We start from the raw sequence: 15,986 nt of genomic DNA, 5'->3' as shown, positions 1-15,986 counted from the left end.
CCCACCCCTACCTTCATCTACCTATCACATTCCCAGATACCTTCCCCACATTCCCCCCCCCCCCCCCCCCCCCCTCCCATTATATCTGTCAGCCTCCCTGGCCCACAAGCCTCATTCCTGGTGAATAGTTTATGCCTGAAATGTTGATTCTCCTCCTCGGATGCTGCCTGACCTGCTGTGCTTTTTCAGCACCACACTCTCGACTCTGACCTCCATCATCTGCAGTCCTCATTTTCTCCCTTTAGCATTTTGCTATCTATTATCTTTGGGATGTTTATAGTGTCCTCTACTGTGAAGACTTTTGGAAAATAATGGTTTAAATAATCTGCCATTTCTCTGTTTCCAATTATTAATTTCCCAGTTAATGCCACACTCGCTTTAGCTACTGTCTTTCTCTCTGAAGAAGCCCTTGCCGTTTGTTTTTTATATTTCTTGCCAATATGCTCTCGTAATCAGTTTTCTCTCATTTTATTAACTTTTTTAGTCATCTGATTCCTGAAATAATTCCTAACCTTATAGCCTCTCACTTATTTTTGCTGTAGGTTTTGAGTGAATACTCTACCTTTCTTAGCCATGAATGGTCCATTCTTCTCATTGAGTTCTTTTTAATGGGGATACATATTTTGCTGAGCATCTGAACTGCCCATTCTTGACAATCCCTTTTTAACCTACCTCCATTATTTCCTGATTTATAGTTTATCTCGTGGTGAGGCAATTCTTCGGGGACCTGAGGATGACTCTTATCTGTGACTTCTTTCCATTGCCATTTCTTATTTTCACCCAAAGTAATTCCATGTCTCAATCTATAGCACCGATACCACTGCTCAAACTACACTGATATCTTCCTTTATTTTCAACACTACCCTGCCTCCTTCACTTTTGTCCTTTGTTTTTTGGAATATTGAATACCTTTGAATGTTGAGCTCCCCGGTGCTGGCCATCCTGCAACCACAATTCTCTAATAGTTATAAAGGTTTATTTGTTACTATTTGTGTTGTCAATTCATCCATCTTATTCTCAACGCAGTGTGCATTGCTGCTCTCTTGTTTCTTCCTGAATTTTTAGATTGCTCTTCAGTTGAACCCTTTCCCACGTCAATTAATGTGCAGTCTTATCTGCAAGCCTAGTTAAGATTCACCAGGACACTAGTCCCAGTATGGCTCATGTGAAGCACATCCGAAAGAGCTCTCTCTTGCCCCTATACCGATACCAGTGCCTTGTGCATTCAAACCCATTTCTCCTATGACAATATTTGAGTCAGACATTTCTCATCTTACTTACTCTCTGCTAATTTGTCTGCGATTCAGTTAGTAATGTGGAGATTATTACCTTTGGCTCTGCTTTTTAATTTATCTCTGAGTTGCTTGTAATCCTCCAGCAGAATCTTTTTCACAATTCTACCAATTGTTGGAATGTGTGGACCACAGCAACTGGAGCCTTCCCCTCCCACTCCAAGTTCCTTTCCAGACCAAGAGTCCTTAACCTTGGTACCAGTGTGTAACACAGCCTTTGGAACAAAGAACAGTTCCTGTTCCCCTTACTGCTCTGTTTTGTTTCCTCACTTGAATGGCACTCAGTGATGTACTTGCTTCCCTCATCCTCCCTGGGCCCTCACCCCATATTCGGAGCACAAGTCTCATACCTATCGGGCCAGGGGTCTGGCCGGAGGTAAATTCTGGATCGCCATACCTGACTCACTCACCATCATACCTCCAGTTCCTAACTATGGACTTAACTTGATATAATTAAAATGTGACGTGACTGCCTTCTGAACCAGTGTCCATTTGCCTGTCCTGCTCCCTGATGTGTCACAGCCTCCATAGCTCTGACTCCAGTTCATTGACTGAGCTGAAGTTCCTCAACCAGCCTGTACTTGCTGTAGATGTAATCACACCAGCAACCACTAACACTGTCATACTACAGCTGCACACATTTCTACCCAACCATCTCTAATGTATTTACTTATTTCATTTGGTTGCTAAATACTTTGAAATTCCAAACTGGACTTTTCATCTGTAATAACATTTCTTGATTTAAAGCACTTGACCAATCGAAAACAACGTGACAAATTAAATACCTGTTCTCCTGTAATGTCATACTTCAGGTCTGACAGGGATTCCTTATGCCAGTTTTTATCTCCCATTGATGCTGTTGACCTTGTCATGCAGGTCAACTCTTCCACTCTCTCCACACTGGTACTAACTTGCTGCAAACTCCTCTCCAAATTATGCAATTAGTTGTGTACATAAATGATTTCTTTCTTGTTAGCCAAACCTAGGATCATTTATAACACCTGAATGAATTGTTTTTATCAATTTTATTGTTTTAACAGCCAATTTAGTCATAAAATGAGATTGAATTTGTCAGTAAAAATGACTTATTTAGGCCACACTGTGGCGCCAGGCCAAGTAGATCTGGGGAAGTAAAATTATGGGCTACCTTGGATATGCCAATGCTAAATGTTAAAAGAATGTTGCAATATATTGGCATGTGTAGTTTTATCAGAAACGTGAGATAAATTTCAGCATTTTAGTGTCTCATTTGATCAATTTTAACTGTCGAAAATTATGCTAAACAATTTAAACTGTCTGTTGGTACTTGCAAAGTTGGTGTAGGTGCAATGTTATCACAGAAGGATAAGTATCGAACAGCCAGTCAGTTCATTTTCTTTTCAACCTAATTTTATGTCAACAGAAATATTCAGCGATGGAATAAAAACTTTGAGCTTAACATTGGCTGGACAATATTTTAAAATCTGCATATCTAACAACTATCTATACAAAGAATGTTGTTTGTATGGATCATAATCCTCTCATCTCTCTAGAAAGATTCTATAACAACAACCAATGCCACAACCATGAAATTTGATAATCATTTTTACTGCATGAATAGGCAATTCTGCAGTGGATGCTTTATAAAGACCAAATCTGGAAGAAGATGAATGTTGTGGTCAAAATACACTTATGTAGAAAATAACTTTATGGAAAGTCCATGTGTAATTAATGTGAATATTGTTGCTGGTCAAAGTGAAAGCTTGGCAATTATTATGTAGGAATAAGAGGAAACTTAATATAACATTGAAAACATCTTTTACAGTCATCTCTTCCATGTTTTTTCCAATGGGTACATATAATGAAACTTCACAGCATTATTATTGCTGCTGTTATTATTATTTGGAAACTTGGGTTCTAATGAGAAAATGACCATGTGTGTAGCTTGAATTTTCATTTGGATTTCTATATTGTGTTGATTCAAAAGGAGAAGTCTTTTTTTCATTTTTGAGTCCTGCGGGAGGTGGCAGGGTTTCTGTAATTGTCTGCAAACATTTCAATGAAGAGTCAAAGTGTGGAGCTGGAAAAGCCCAGCAGTTTAGGCAGTATCTGAGGAGCAGGAGAATCAATGTTTCGGGCGTAAGCCCTTCATCAGGGATGGGGAAGGAGGATGAGAGATAAATGGGGGGAGGGTCGTGGGGAGGCTAGGGGGAAGGTAGATGGGAAGATGATAGGTGGATGCAGCTGGGAGGTAATTGTGATAGGTCAGAGTGGAGAATTGAGCCCAATGGATCAAAGATCACAAACGAGGATGGTAGTGAAATTGACAAGTGGTTTATTACACAAAGTGATATTGCAGAAGAGAAATTAACCAGGCTGACACAGAACTGATTCTCTGCATAGATGGCCAAATGCTCTTCCCCAAATAGAAATGTTGGCATATTTTGAGAGGGGTACAACATAAAGGTGGTAATTGTAAAGCAGTTACTGTACAATGGTGAAAACTGTAAAAAGATTAAAACAAGAATGAACAGAATGGCAATTAATCAAGAGTCTGGCAGTAGCAATTCCTTTGTAATGACACAGGAGATGCCAGCCATCTCCGTGAGTGGGTGAGAATGTTTGCAAGAGGATTCTTCATATTATTTCCGGTCCATGCGAGTATGTGCAAGTGTCCCTCCTCCTGGCATCCAGGTGTGTCCATTTTGTTCCTCCTGCGAGTGAATTTTTTTGGTGCCTCTTGGTCTGTCTGTTGGTTTATGCAGTATTGGTTTCAATGGGAAACAAGCCTGCCCTTGGTGTGTTCAGACTGCATTGCTAATCAGGCTGGGAGCTGATTGTGAAAAGCTATTTTAGGGAGTGTATTCTCTGGTCTAGGAAGGGGTTTGGCCATGTCTGGTTTTATATGTTAGCCTGTTTGGTCAAGATTGGAGCATTCTGGGTAATTTCTGTACATGTGGCAGGCTTGGTTTCTGGGTTTTGCAGGCCAGCTTCTGTATTGCCATGCTGTGGGTGAGCAGGGTGTCAGATCGTTTTCCTGCAGTCAGTGGAGAGGGTGGAGCTGATGGGCGTGAAGGAAGTTGGACAGATAGGACAGGTCAAGAGGATGGTTGCTGAGTTGGAGGGCTGGATCTGGGATGAGATTGGGGAGAAGGGAGATTTGGAAACTGGTGAAGTGGATGTGGATACTGTGTGGTTGTAGAGTCCTGAGGCAGATGATGATACTTTCTTCCTCCAGTTGGCAGATGGTTTTGATTTGGCGGTGGAGGAATCCAGGATTTGCATGTCCTTGAGGAAGTGGGAGAGGGAATTGAAGTGATTGGCCACAGGGTGGCGGGGTTGTTTGGTGCATGTGTCCCAAAGATTTCCCTGAACCACCCTGTGAGTTGGAGTTCTGTCTCCCCGAGGTAGAGGAGAACACATCAAGAGTAATGGATGCAGTCGATGAGGTGGATGTGAAATCTAATCAAGAAAACCTTGAGGTGAATAGTTCAGTGTTTTAGAAACCCAGGGTAGAAGATAAGATTAAAAAAAAATGGTTTATTGCTAAGCAAAAAGGCTTGCTTATGATTCTGGGAAACAAAGGCAGAAACAGTTTCCTCTGAGAGAAAGTACAATCCAGAAGGTTAGTGAAGTACATATTTCTCTCAAATAAAAGCAGATCATTCAGGGAGAAACAAAGCAGCATTATAGTTTAAACATATCGAGAACAATCAGGGCAGGAGCAAGAATTTCCAAATGGTTTAATATAATAAAGAGAGAGTTCCAGAAAGAGAAGCCTATGAAAGAGGTGTTCAGGGAAACCATATTAAATAATAAGTGAGTTGTGTTGGCAATTCAATAGTCTCATGAAAAGACATGAACAAAAGAAGTGAGCATTGAGTAAATGCAGAGATTTATTTTAAAGGAACCAAATTTTGCATGCCAATGGAAGAACATAGAACAGTACAGTATTGGCCCTTTGGCTCTCAATGCTGCGCCAATGTTTTATCCTACTCTAAGATCAAGCTATCCATCATACCCTTCATTTTACTATGATCTATGTGCTGATCCAAAAGTCACTTAAGTGTTCCTAATGTATCTCTTGGCAATGCATTCCACACACCCATCACTCTCTGTGTAAAGAACATATTTCTGATATCTCCCCTCAACCTTCCTCCAATCCCCTTAAAATTATGCCCCCTTGTAATAGCCATTTCCACCCTGGGAAAAAGTCTCTGGTTACCCACTCTATCCATGCCTCTCATCACCTAGTACACCTCTATCAAGTCACCTCTCATCCTTTTTTTACTCCAATGAAAAAAGCCTTAACTCCCTCAACCTTTCTTCATAACACATTCTCTCCAGTCCAAGCAGCATCCTGGTAAATGTCCTCTGCACCGTCTCTAAAGCTTCCACAGCCTTCCTATAAATGAGATGACCAGAACTGAACACAATATTCCAACTGTGGTCTAACCAGGGCTTTATAGAGCCACAGCATAACCTCGTGGCTCTTAAACTCAATTCCTCCACTCATGAAAGCCAACACACCATATGCCTTCTTCACAACCCAATCAATATGGGTGGCAACTTTGAGGAATCTATGGATGTGGACCCCACAAGTGTGGATACTTCGACACTGCCAAGAATCCTGCCTTAACCCTGTATTCTGCATTCAAATTCAACCTTCCAAAATGAATCACTTCACAGTTTTCCAGGTTGAAGGCATCTGTCACTTCTCAGCCCAGCTCTGCATCCTGTCAATGTCCTGCTGCAACCTGCAACAGCCTCGACACTATCCACAACTCCGCCAACCTTTGTGTCATCAGCAAACTTACTATCCCAGTCTTCCATTTCCTCATCTAAGTTATTTATAAAAATCACAAACAGCAAAGGTCCCAGAACATATCCCTGCGGAACACCACTGGGCACCAAGCTTCAGGCTGAATACTTTCCACTTATTTTCCGCCCTTTAGTCTTCTATGGGCCAGTCAATTCTCTATCCAGACAGCCAGGTTTCCCTCTATCCCATGCCTCCTTACTTTCTGAATGAGCCTACCATGGGGAACCTTATAAAACACCTTTCTAAAATCCACATCCATATACACCGTCCCAACCCTTCCTTGCCTATCCAGCACCTGCAGCAAGTGCTCCCTAAACAACCTCCATATTTCTGTTGCGCATTTCCCTGAGAACACCTGTTCCCTATTTATGCTCCACAGTTCCTGCCTAATAGCATTGTAATTTCCACCCCCCCCCCACCTCATTAAATACTTTCCCACATGGTCTGCTCCTATTTCCCTCCATGGCAATAGTAAAGGTCAGAGAGTTGTGATCACTATCTCTGAAATGCTCTCCCACTGTGAGATCTGACACCTGATCTGGTTCATTGCCAAGCACCAAATCCAATATAACCTCCCCCCTAGTCGGCCTATCAAAATACAGTAGTCAGGGATCCTTTCTGGACACACCTGACAAACTCTGCTCTGCGCAAACTATTTGCACTAAGGAAGTTCCAATCAATATTTGAGAAATCAAAGTTACCCATGATAACAACCCTGTGACTTCTGCACCTTTCCAAAACCTGCCTCCCAATCTGATCCTCCTTGTCTCTGTTGCTATTGGCAAGTCTAAGGAAAACTCCCCATAAAGTGACTGCTCCTTTCCTGTTTCTGACTTCCACTCATATTGACTCTGTAGACAAACCCTCCTGGACAACCTCCCTTTCTGCAGCTGTGATACTATCCCTGATTAGCAATGCCACTCCCCCTCCTCTTTTACCTCCCTCCCTATTCGTTTGAAACATCTCAACTCCGGAACATCCAACAACCATTCCTGTCCCTGTGATATCCGAGTCTCTGTAATGGCCACAACATCGTAGCTCCATGTACTGATCCATGCTCTAAGTTTATCACTGTTATCCTGACACTTCTTGCATTAAAATAGGCACATTTTAACCCATCACACTGACTGCAACTCTGATCTATCAACTGTCTATCCTTCCTCACAGATTCTCTACACACTGTATCTGCCTGTTCACCAGCTACCCCATCCTCTGCTCCATAGCTCTGGCTCCCATTCCCCTGTTAAACTAGTTTTAAACCCTCCTGAAGATCTCTAGCAAACCTCTCGCCCAGGATTGGTGCAACCCATCCTCCATGTACAGGTCCCACCTTCCCCAGAAGGCATCCTAATGATCCAAATGTCTGAAGCCCTTCCTGTAACACCAGCCCTGCAGCCACATGTTCAGCTGCACTCTCTCTGTTTCTCGCCTCACTAGCATGTAGCAATCCTAAGATTACTACACTGCTCATCTTGCCTTTTAGCTTCCAACCTAACTCCCTATATTCACTTTTCAGGTCCTCATTCCTTTTCCTAGCTATGTCTTTGGTACCCGATGTGTATCATGATTTCTGGCTGCTCACCCTCCTCCTTAGCTGTGCCTACCTCCCTATACCACTTCGCTATCATCCCCTCAGCCTCTTGAATGATCCAAAGTCCCTTTGGGTCCAGTTTCCAAACGCAGTCTGTGAGAAGCTGGGGTTCGGTGCACTTCTCACTGGTGAAGTCAGTAGGGACACCAGTGGTGACCCTGACCTCCCACATCCTGCAAGAGGAGTATGCAACAGCCCTAGCTTCCATACCCTGTGCTCTAAATTGTCAAAATAGATTTAAAAATCCTCACCTTACTAACCCTCCACACAGAGTCTTTGTGTTTTGGTTAGAGGAGAGAGACGAGTGGGAGACATTGCATGTGTAGTGTTTTGGGTCAGGCCACTGCCTGAATATATTAGTTCTGCTCATGTTCAGCGTTCACTCTGTTGATTCATGAGGTAGGTATTTAGTATTCAAATTTACCTTCCTGGCTCGCGCTGTCTCAACTCTCCTTGTTTTGAACACCCCCCCCATTAAATCTCCCTTCTTCTTTGATCTAAGGCAATCAACTCTAGTTTCTCGAGTCTCCACACATTACAATTTCCTCAACACTCCTGCCTTCTCTTCTTTGCATCTTTTGCCAGACCTCTACATCTTTTCAAATGTATGTCGTTTGAAATTGTTAATCACACTCCAACTGAGGCCCAACTTATGGTGTATACAAGGTTCAGCATCACTTACTTTGTTTTAAATCCTCTCTCTGTATTTCTGAGACTCACTAGTGTGTACACCATGCGATGTAATGCTGAGTGATGTTTTTATAATTGCTCTCGCTGGTTTCCTGGAACTTGCTGTCATTTTGGAGTCGAGTTCTGTCAGGAGATTCATTACAACCTGTTTATTTGATTGTGTAAGGTCAGGAGGATGATTAATTCACTTCACCGCCATATTGCAGTCCTACTCCTCACTGATTCAGTCACAATACAATCATTTAAAGTGCAGCATAAGCCGAACCAATAACGTTATTGGTTTGAGCTGCAGAATATCGGGCACATATTTTATCCTCATTCTTGGCACATTGCCATCAATGTCAAAGCCAAAATTTAATACCCACCCCTTCACGTTGTGGTTGGAACTAGGAGAGAGAAATAAATAAATATTTCTTCTGATATAGGGTCAAACAATGTAAACACTAAATTATACATAAGTCATGTCTTCACCCCTGCCATGAAGATGCTAGAGAGAACTGTTTCCTCACAGTCATACAATCTTGCATTGCTTCACAATGATTTAAACTCTGATTTGCATATTCACAGTAACCCTTTGCACTACGTCCCCCTCAAAGTCTCTGATCATACCCATTACATCTTATAATCTACATCTTCTTATGATGCGTGCAGTTTCTCCTGTGAGGGCAGGAGTGAAGCTTCTGTTAACCCCATGCCATGATATTTACTCATCTGCATGTCTTCAAATCTGACATCTGCTGTTTTGAACACACAAGGCTTTTGGCCATCAAATGCTAAGACAATTTCAGGATCATTGACATGTAGGACATATTCTAATCTCCTTTAAATCATGAGCCATCCTCCCACCCCCATCTTTATCGCTACTTAATCAGTTCTTACTGCTATGCCGTATGGCAATGGACAAGATAAACGATCCCTCCTCATTTCTCCTGGCCCTGCCTGCACCAGCTGACACAGTTGACCATAGCACCCTCTGTAAAGCCTCTCCAGTCATCTGGCTGCACTTATCAGCTTCCATTCTTACTTATCGTGCTTAGCCAGGGTATTACTTGCAATGATTTCTCCTCAGCTGTAACTCCTGAACTTTCACCAAGCACCTGTCCTTGGCCCCCTTCTATTTCTCATCTACGTTGTTCAAAAGCTTAGATCGCCTATAATATGGAAACAGGCCCTTCTGCCCAGCAAGTCCACACCACCCCTGTGAAGAGTAACCCAACCAGACCCATTCCCCTATCCTATATTACAGCTGACAAATGCACCTATCACTGCGGGCAATTTAGCATGGCCAATTCACCTCACCTGCATATCTTTGGACTGTGGGAGGAAGTCGGGGCACCTGGGGGAAATTCACGCAGACACTGGGAGAATGTCCAAACTCCACACAAACAGTTGCCCGAGGCAGAAATCGAACCCAGGTTCCTATTGCTGTGAGGCAGCAGTGCTAACCACTGAGCCACCATTCTGTGGTTAGCACTGCTGTGGTGTTGGACCAGGTGCGTTCACTGATAGCAGGCAGCTCTACTTTGTCACCACCTCTATCGAATTCTCCATCATTGCTAAATAATCAGACGACGTCTTCAACATTCAGTGCTGGATGACCTGTTCCCACCTCGGAGAGCTTCAGTGTCACTGCCTGGCCATCACCATTGTGTGCACAAAGGCCTTCGTCAAAAAGCTGCTCATGGATCCCTCACATTTACAGACCCTCCATTCAGTGGATCTAACATCCAACTAATGTTAACTATTGTGCGGTCTGAATATGATCCAGCCTTGCTTGCTTTGCTGCCTTGCTCCCCATTACTAGTCCATGAATCTGAGCACATTCTGACTATAACCTCTTTGCAGCGTTCCCCTCCTGGTTTGCATTAGAGTGGATGAAGGAAGCAGCCTTTCTTGCTCTGGTGGGTGAGCTGACCCTGGTTTGATTCCATGGATCCTACTGGGCCCTGGCTCATTCTGGCCTGCTGCCTACTGTGTGATCTATACAATCACAAGTTGAGAGGGGTAGCCAGTCAGTCCTGCCTGCAGGGGTCCATTGTTTGCACATGGGCTTCGCTGCCTTTGGAAACTTGACAGATCTTCCCATGTTTGAGACGTCAGCTCGAGTTGCAGCTGCTGTTCATATGACTTCAAGGTTCATATCTGCAATGTGGTCACTGCCTTTGCTACCTCCTCTTGCTGGTCTAGCACATAGCCAATTCTACATGTGCAACAGTCCCTCGGAGATGTGTGCTGATGGTGGGTGCGTGCAGAAACCAAGTAATGCAGTGTTTTTAGATGGTGCTGCAACCTGTGAGCTTTCAAGCATCGCTGTATCGCTGGTCTGCACTTACCTGCTCCCCTCAGCTGGTGGAGCTAAATGATCCCAGTCCTTGAAACCAGAGCTTCTGGTCTTCCCTTGGTAAGCGGTTCATCCAAAGCTTTCACCACTACCATAATATCAATATCAACTCTGGTCTGTTACCATTCATTGACCTTCTTAATAAACTTCTGTTTGTTCCATCTTACAGCACTGATGCACTTGTCTCTCTGATATTGTCAATGTGCATCACTGTGATGTTGTTCTAGCTTGGTGAAGTAGCCATTCCACCATTTTATTTTCTTTATTCATTTATAGATGTAGGCATCACTGGCTAGCCTGAATTTATTGGCCATCCCTAGTCACCCTTGACAAGGTGTGGAAGAGCTGCATTCTTGAACTGCTCCAGTCCATTTGGCGTGGAGACATCTACAATGCTCTCGGGGAGGGAGCTCCAGGAATTTCACCTGTGACAGGGAAGGAACAGTGATATATTTCCAACTCAGGATGCAACTTATAGCTGTTGGTGTTCTCATGTAGCAGCTTCCCTCCTCCTTCACAGAAGTGGTTATGGGTTTAAAAGGAGGCTCTGAGAAGTTTTGGTGAATTTTTGCAATGCATCTTGTGGATAGTAGAGACTGCTGCTACTGATACAATTAGCCATCCTTTCACATACAGTACTATCAGTGGTGGGGGATATGGATGCTTGTATATGTGATGCCTATTCAAACAGCTGCATCACCTGGACAGTGTCAAGCTTCTTTTGTTGTCAGAGCTGCATCCATCCAGACAAGTGGCCAATATTCTACCGAATTCCTGACTTGTGCCTTGTCGATAGTGGCCAATGTTTGGGGAGGTAGGAGGTTAGTTGCTTCCTGCAGGATTCCTGGCCTTTGAACTGCTCTTGTAGTCACAGTAATTAAATGACTAGTCCAGTTCAGTTTCTGAACATTGGCAACTCCTAAGATGTTGAGAGGAGTCTCCTATCGCTCTGTGCAGCATTCACCCTGTCTGATTGAAGCAATCCTGGATAAATATATTTTCTTTGGCTTAATAACTAACTGAGAGCCTTACGATCTGTGTGTAATAAAAAAGACACTATGTTCTCAGCCTTTACCATTAATCTTGCCCCTAGCCGATCACTGCTGGTATCTAAATATAATAGTTCTACTTTGTTTGTGTCATTGACTACAGTTATGAGTAAGCCATGTTTCAAAATGGTAGGAGACATCTACATTGTGGAGTGCCAATGGTTATAATTGGTTTAAGGTTAATGAATTGTGCACCTCACTTATCTTCTCAAATCTGTACGGTCACATTCTGTCCTGCCTGGGTGAATAATTAAATCAATCATATTCGTGGGCAAGTAAATTGTGCCAAAGATACCAAAACAATGAATTCCTGTTGAAATGTGAACATAATGTTAGCTTGACCTGAGATAGGAAAGCGGGGAGGTGTGGTGCAGGGAGAGGGAGAGCTAATTTAGACAGGGAATAATAGAAGGAGAGCACTGGGCTGGAGCTGGATAATGGTGCCAGTTTAACTTATTGATATGGAGTGTAATAGGCCCGTAATAGGGTGTCAGTGGCAGTGTGTGTTACGAGTGCTGAGATTGCAACCATCTGATTTTCACACTCATTACCCTCCCTCACCAACTCCCCACCCCCAAACCATCCCACCTCCCACACACCCCAACACACTATGCCCCATTCAACTCCCCACTCACACGCACTCTGAACAACATCCAACTCCCCACCCTCTCATGCACACTGTACCCCACCCAACTCTCCAGCCTCTCACATGTACACTGTACCCTATCCGACTCCCCATCATCTCACACACACACTGCACCCCATCTAACTTCCCACCCTCACACACAAACTGTACTGTACCCATCCTATTCCCCACCCTCTCACACATACTCTATACCCATCTGACTCCCCCACCCTCTCCCTCTCTCCCTTTCTCTCTCTCTCTCTCACACACACACACACACACACACACACACACACACACACACACACACACACACACACACACACACACTACCTCTCCAACTCCCCACCCCCTCACATACACTCTGTACCCCATTCAACTTCCCACCCTCGCACACGCACTCTGGACACTATCCAACTCCCCACCCTTACACGCCTTCTGTACAACATCAAACTCCCCACCCTCTCAATCACTCTGTACCCCATCCAACTCCCTGGCACTGCTGCCTCACAACACCAGTGACCCAGGTTCGATTGCACACCCGGGTGACTGTCTGTGTGGAGTTTGCACATTCTTCCTGTGTCTGCGTGGGTTTCCTCCCACAGTTAAAAGATGTGCAGGTTAGGTGAATTAGCTGTGCTAAACTGCCCATAGTGTTCTGGGATGTATATCTTAGGTGCATTAGTCGGGGTAAACGTAGGGTAATATATCTGGGTGCGTTACTCTTCGGAGGGTCCATAAGGACTTGTTGGGCCAAATAGTCTGTATCCACCCTGTAGGGAACCTAATCCCCACCCTCTCACGCACTCTGTACCCCATCCAACTCCCTATCCTCCCACGCTATACCCGTTCAACTCTCCATCCTCATACACACCCCACTCTTTTCAACACTGAATCACATCCAACTCTCCACCCTTGCTCACACGCTGTATGCCATCCAGCTCCCCACTCACTCTCATGCTGTACTCCATCCAATGTCCCACCCTCATGAGCACATTGTACCCCAACCAACTCCTCACCCTCTCATACACACTCTGTACCCCATCCAACTCCCCACCCTCTCTCACACACTCTGTGCCCCATCTAACCTCCCACCCTCACGCACACACGCACTGTACCCCAGTCAACCTCCCACTCAAACGCACACACACACACTACCCCATCCTCTCACACAAACTGAACCCCATCCTATTCCCCACCCTCTCACACTCACACTGTACCCCATACAACTCCCCACCCTATCTCACACACACTGTACCTCATACAACTCCCCACCCTCTCACATGCACTCTGTACCCCATTCAACTCTCCACCTCTCACACTGTACTTCACCCACTCACATGCACTCTGTACCCCATCCAACTCCCTATCCTCCCACGCTATACCCGTTCAACTCTCCATCCTCATACACACCCCACTCTTTTCAACACTGAATCACATCCAACTCTCCACCCTTGCTCACACGCTGTATGCCATCCAGCTCCCCACTCACTCTCATGCTGTACTCCATCCAATGTCCCACCCTCATGAGCACATTGTACCCCAACCAACTCCTCACCCTCCCATACACACTCTGTACCCCATCCAACCTCTCACCCTCTCTCATACACACACACTCTGTACCCCATTCAATCTCTCTCTCTCTCTCACACTCACACATGCCACACACACTCACTTCCCCATTCAAGCTCCCACCTTCACACACACACACTGTACCTCATTCAACCTCCCATCCTTTCACACTGTACCCTATTCAACCTCTCTCACACACAAACACTGTACCCTATTCAATCTCTCTCTCTCTGTCACACACACACACACACACACACACACACACACACACTATCCCATCAAACCTCCCACCCTCTCTCACTGTCTCTCACACCTGTCCCCATCCAACCTCTCACACACACACTGTACCCCATCCAACTCCCCACCCTCTCTCACACACACACTGTACCCCATCCAACTCCCCACCCTCTCTCACACACTCTGTGCCCCATCTAACCTCCCACCCTCACGCACACACGCACTGTACCCCAGTCAACCTCCCACTCAAACGCACACACACACACTACCCCATCCTCTCACACAAACTGAACCCCATCCTATTCCCCACCCTCTCACACTCACACTGTACCCCATACAACTCCCCACCCTATCTCACACACACTGTACCTCATACAACTCCCCACCCTCTCACATGCACTCTGTACCCCATTCAACTCTCCACCTCTCACACTGTACTTCACCCACTCACATGCACTCTGTACCCCATCCAACTCTCCACCCTCTCACACACACTCTACCCCATCCAACTCCCCACTCTCACGCGCTTTCTGTACAACATCAAGCTCCCCAACCTCTCAATCACTCTGTACCCCATCCAAATCCCTGGCACGGCTGCCTCACAACACCAGTGACCCAGGTTTGATTCCACCCACAGGCGACTGTCTGTGTGGAGTTTGCACATTCTCCCAGTGTATGTGTGGGTTTCCTCCGGGTGCTCCGGTTTCGTCCCACAGTTAAAAGATGTACAGGTTAGGTGAATTAGCCGTGCTAAATTGCCCGTAGTGTTCTGGGATGTATATGTTAGGTGCAGTAGTCGGGGTCTTGCTGACTACAACAGTCATTCCTTCTGCTCAACCTTCCTTTTACAAATGTGAGACAGCCTTATATTTCCACCTCAAATTCCCCTCTTTGGCTCACGCTCTACAATAGGAACAGAGCTGCAGCAGCCAGCCAATCAGCTTTGTTTTGGGCGCTCACTCTCAGCTGACTCTTGAGTGGCACAGAAGGGAATCATGGAGATGTCGAGGAAGCAATATCAGGAGTTCACCAACCAAAAGACTCGAGGTATTGTGAACGTGACGTGAGATCACCAAGGATGCTCTCGCACCTTACACTGTGGGTCACGGGAATTCTGTAAAAGAGCAGCGGGTGAGGGCAAGGCTGGCACTGTGCTGTGTTGGAACAAGGGAATGAGGGTTTATCAGGGAGATTCACCGGCAGCAGTAGAGAGGACAGGTAAACCGAGCACTCACCTGTATCTTGTAAAAGAATAGACCGAGACAGTTAAACTTCATAGAGCAAGTATCACATCGCGCCAGGCTTTGGAACCCCCGAGAGTGCTCTCACTCTGTTGCTGACGCTGTATCTGTATTTGTTTTGAAAGCAGTGCAGGTGCTGCAGGAAGCTGGAGGGCAGGTCGAGTTTATTCTTGGAACCGCCTGACAAGGGCATAAAGGAATATTTCAAGGTTTGGAACATTTTGTAGGGATAGTTTAACTGCTCAGCTACCTCTGTTCCAGCAATGCAAAGCAACAATACTTTTCATAAAGCAGGGCTCATCAAGGAGTTAGGATTGCTCGCCCTGTTTTGACTTAAATAAATCACATGCTCTCACTAACTTACAATGAAGAAAATGTGGTTAATGTAAGTCAACAGCCCAGAAAGGAGCACAATTTGTTCAGAAAGTTGTACAAATTGGAAGAGGTCAACACTTAACAGTCACTGACTCTTTCAGAAAGTTGTGTAATTATTACCTGCCACCGCCGGCCCCCCCCCCCCCCCAACCACCACACAGCTCATTATTTT

At 45.0% G+C, this 15,986-nt stretch overlaps 1 protein-coding gene and 1 long non-coding RNA gene across 4 annotated transcripts in view; one reads left to right on the top strand and one right to left on the bottom strand.

Moving 5' to 3' along the window:
- Positions 1–15,986, top strand: part of svopl (SVOP-like) — a 164,778-nt gene that overhangs the window by 26,625 nt on the left and 122,167 nt on the right. The window contains exon 1 of one of the 3 annotated variants that reach the window (XM_060840007.1): positions 15,185–15,245. The exons of the other annotated variants lie outside the window; for them this stretch is intronic. Coding sequence (XP_060695990.1) covers positions 15,194–15,245 — 52 coding nt within the window. The 5' untranslated portion in view covers positions 15,185–15,193. Of the gene's footprint in view, positions 1–15,184; positions 15,246–15,986 lie in introns of those variants that run through there. 3 annotated transcript variants of the gene reach the window in all.
- Positions 1–15,986, bottom strand: part of LOC132825013 (uncharacterized) — a 53,622-nt gene that overhangs the window by 37,512 nt on the left and 124 nt on the right. The window contains exon 2 of the long non-coding RNA XR_009645737.1: positions 15,434–15,619. This is a non-coding gene — a long non-coding RNA (uncharacterized LOC132825013). The remainder of the gene's footprint in view (positions 1–15,433; positions 15,620–15,986) is intronic.

This window comes from Hemiscyllium ocellatum, chromosome 19 (genome assembly GCF_020745735.1).
Source record: "Hemiscyllium ocellatum isolate sHemOce1 chromosome 19, sHemOce1.pat.X.cur, whole genome shotgun sequence".
In the NCBI taxonomy this organism is placed as follows: Eukaryota; Metazoa; Chordata; class Chondrichthyes; order Orectolobiformes; family Hemiscylliidae; genus Hemiscyllium; species Hemiscyllium ocellatum.
The sequence above is the reverse complement of the archived record's forward strand: the minus strand, read 5'-3'. Positions and strand labels throughout refer to the sequence as shown.